The sequence below is a fragment of the Musca autumnalis genome, unplaced genomic scaffold, assembly GCF_047663935.1.
Source record: "Musca autumnalis isolate F117 unplaced genomic scaffold, ASM4766393v1 scaffold_1, whole genome shotgun sequence".
NCBI classification, from domain to species: Eukaryota; Metazoa; Arthropoda; class Insecta; order Diptera; family Muscidae; genus Musca; species Musca autumnalis.
Window position 1 is genome coordinate 281,299,828 of NW_027411644.1, and position 1,961 is coordinate 281,301,788.

At 35.4% G+C, this 1,961-nt stretch overlaps 1 protein-coding gene across 1 annotated transcript; it reads right to left on the reverse strand.

The window, feature by feature from the left end:
• Positions 1-228: 228 nt before the first annotated feature.
• On the reverse strand, positions 229-1,549 carry LOC141392022 (uncharacterized). The gene is made up of 2 exons (XM_073964929.1): positions 347-1,549; positions 229-276 (listed from the first exon to the last, which is right to left on the reverse strand). Exons 1-2 carry the CDS (start codon positions 1,547-1,549, stop codon positions 229-231), a joined length of 1,251 nt encoding a protein of 416 aa, XP_073821030.1.
• Between the last annotated feature and the right edge of the window lie 412 nt (positions 1,550-1,961).

Genomic DNA, 1,961 nt, shown 5'->3' on the forward strand with positions numbered 1-1,961 from the left:
GTTTGACTGTATCAAATGCTTTTTCATAGTCTATAAAGCAAATATAAACGTCTTTTTGAGCATTTTTACATTTTTGAAGAAGAACTTCAATTGAAAAAAGCGCTTCACGTGTTCCCATTCCTTCTTTAAAGCCGAATTGAGAGAATCCCATAACATTTTCACATCTTTTATATATCCTGCCATGAATTATCTTGAGAAAAATTTTAAGGTCATGGCTCATAAGACTAATTAGTCTATAATCGCTGCATGCTTTTGGATGTCCTTTTTTAGGAATAGCTATGAACGTAGATTTTAGCCAGTCATGTGGATATTTACCGGTTTCATATATGCAATTAAAAAGCCTTACGAGTATGTTGATATTATCGCCTTCAATCAGTTTAAGAATTTCGGATGGGATTTCATCTGGACCACATGCTTTCTTCATTTTTAAAGATTTAATAGCAGCTTCAGTTTCGTGTTTAGTTATCGGAGTTCCTACTTGTGGCTCGGGTTCCATTATGTCGTAGTTTGATCTGTTTTCATCTGTATAAAGAGAGGTTATGTAATTCTGCCATATAGCTTTTTTCTCCGTAATATCAAAAACAGCTTCATTGTTGCTGTTGTATAGAACTTTTGGTAGTGATTTACGATATATTCCCGCTGCTTCCTTAATTTTTTTGTGGAGATTAAAATCGTCATGAAGTTCTTGTAATCTTTCGATCTCCTGGCATTGTTTGTTAAGATTGTCATTTTTCGCTGCTCTAATTGCAGATTGTACTTCTTTATTTAATTCATGATATAATTCGTAGTTGGAATTCTTATATTTTCGACGTTCTTCCATTAGGCCCAGTATTTCTGTAGTCATCCATTCATTCTTCCGTTTTCTTGGATTGCTTCCTAAATTATTATCTGCTATTGATTTTAGCGATTGTTTTACCGACTTCCATATGCTTTCACTGTCCATTCCTTCAATTTTACTAAATTCTTGCCCTATGAGGGCTTTTATTTCTGTTTTTATTGATGGCTCATCAAGTTTCTCAACGTTAATTCTCTTACGTATTTTTTTCTTCATGTTTGTCCTTAGCTTTGTTTGTAGCTTTGTCATCAGTAATACATGATCGGATGGGACGTCCGCTCCTGGATACGTAGAGGTTTTTGTTACAAAAGAAGAATAGCGTTTGTTAATTAATATATAATCGATTTGATTCCTCACTATGTTTGTTGGTCTATCCTGGGGTGACTTCCAGGTATACAGTCTTCTAGGGGGAAGGGAGAACATTGTGTTTGTAATTTTCATGTTATGTTCCTGACAGAATTGGATCATTCTGCTGCCTCTTTCATTCCTCTCTCCTAGGCCATGTTTTCCCGTAATCCCGGGCACTATATCTTGGCCCACTTTAGCATTAAAGTCGCCTTGAACTATTGTTATTTCATGGTGTTTAGTCATGTTCATTAAATATTTAATATCTTCGTAAAACTCTTCGACTTCTTCTTTGCTTTTATCAGCGGTAGGTGCATATACTTGTATAATATTAATTTTTAGTGGTCTTGCTTCCAATTGTATAAGCATTGTTCTATCAGATTTGGGAATAAAGCCTGATACACATTTTGCTATATGTTTTTTAACAATAACTCCAACGCCGTTTCTGTGATTTTTATTCATATTTCCTGAATAAAACATTTTAACATTTTCAGAGACAAAGTCTCCACTGTCAGGCCACCAGGTTTCGCAGACTCCTAAAATGTCGATTTTCAATTTATTCATTTCATTCACGGTATTAGCAAACTTTCCAGATTCATAAAGACTTCGCACGTTCCATGTACCAATATTCAGAGTGTGTTTTGTTTTACCTCCGGGGATTCTTAGCACCCTCGTATGACCGGAGACTGAGGGCCGTTGTTCATGTGTGTCCATATTTGCATGATTTTCATGGGATATTACTTCAATGGTTTCCCGTTGCCTTCTGAAGGGTTTACAGTTT

Coding starts and splice junctions, on each gene's coding strand:
- LOC141392022 (XM_073964929.1), bottom strand. CDS start 1,549: ATGCTTATACAATTGGAAGCAAGACCACTAAAAATTAATATTATACAA. Junction 277..346: donor GCGATAATATCAACATACTC/GTAAGGCTTTTT, acceptor CTACGTTCATAG/CTATTCCTAAAAAAGGACAT.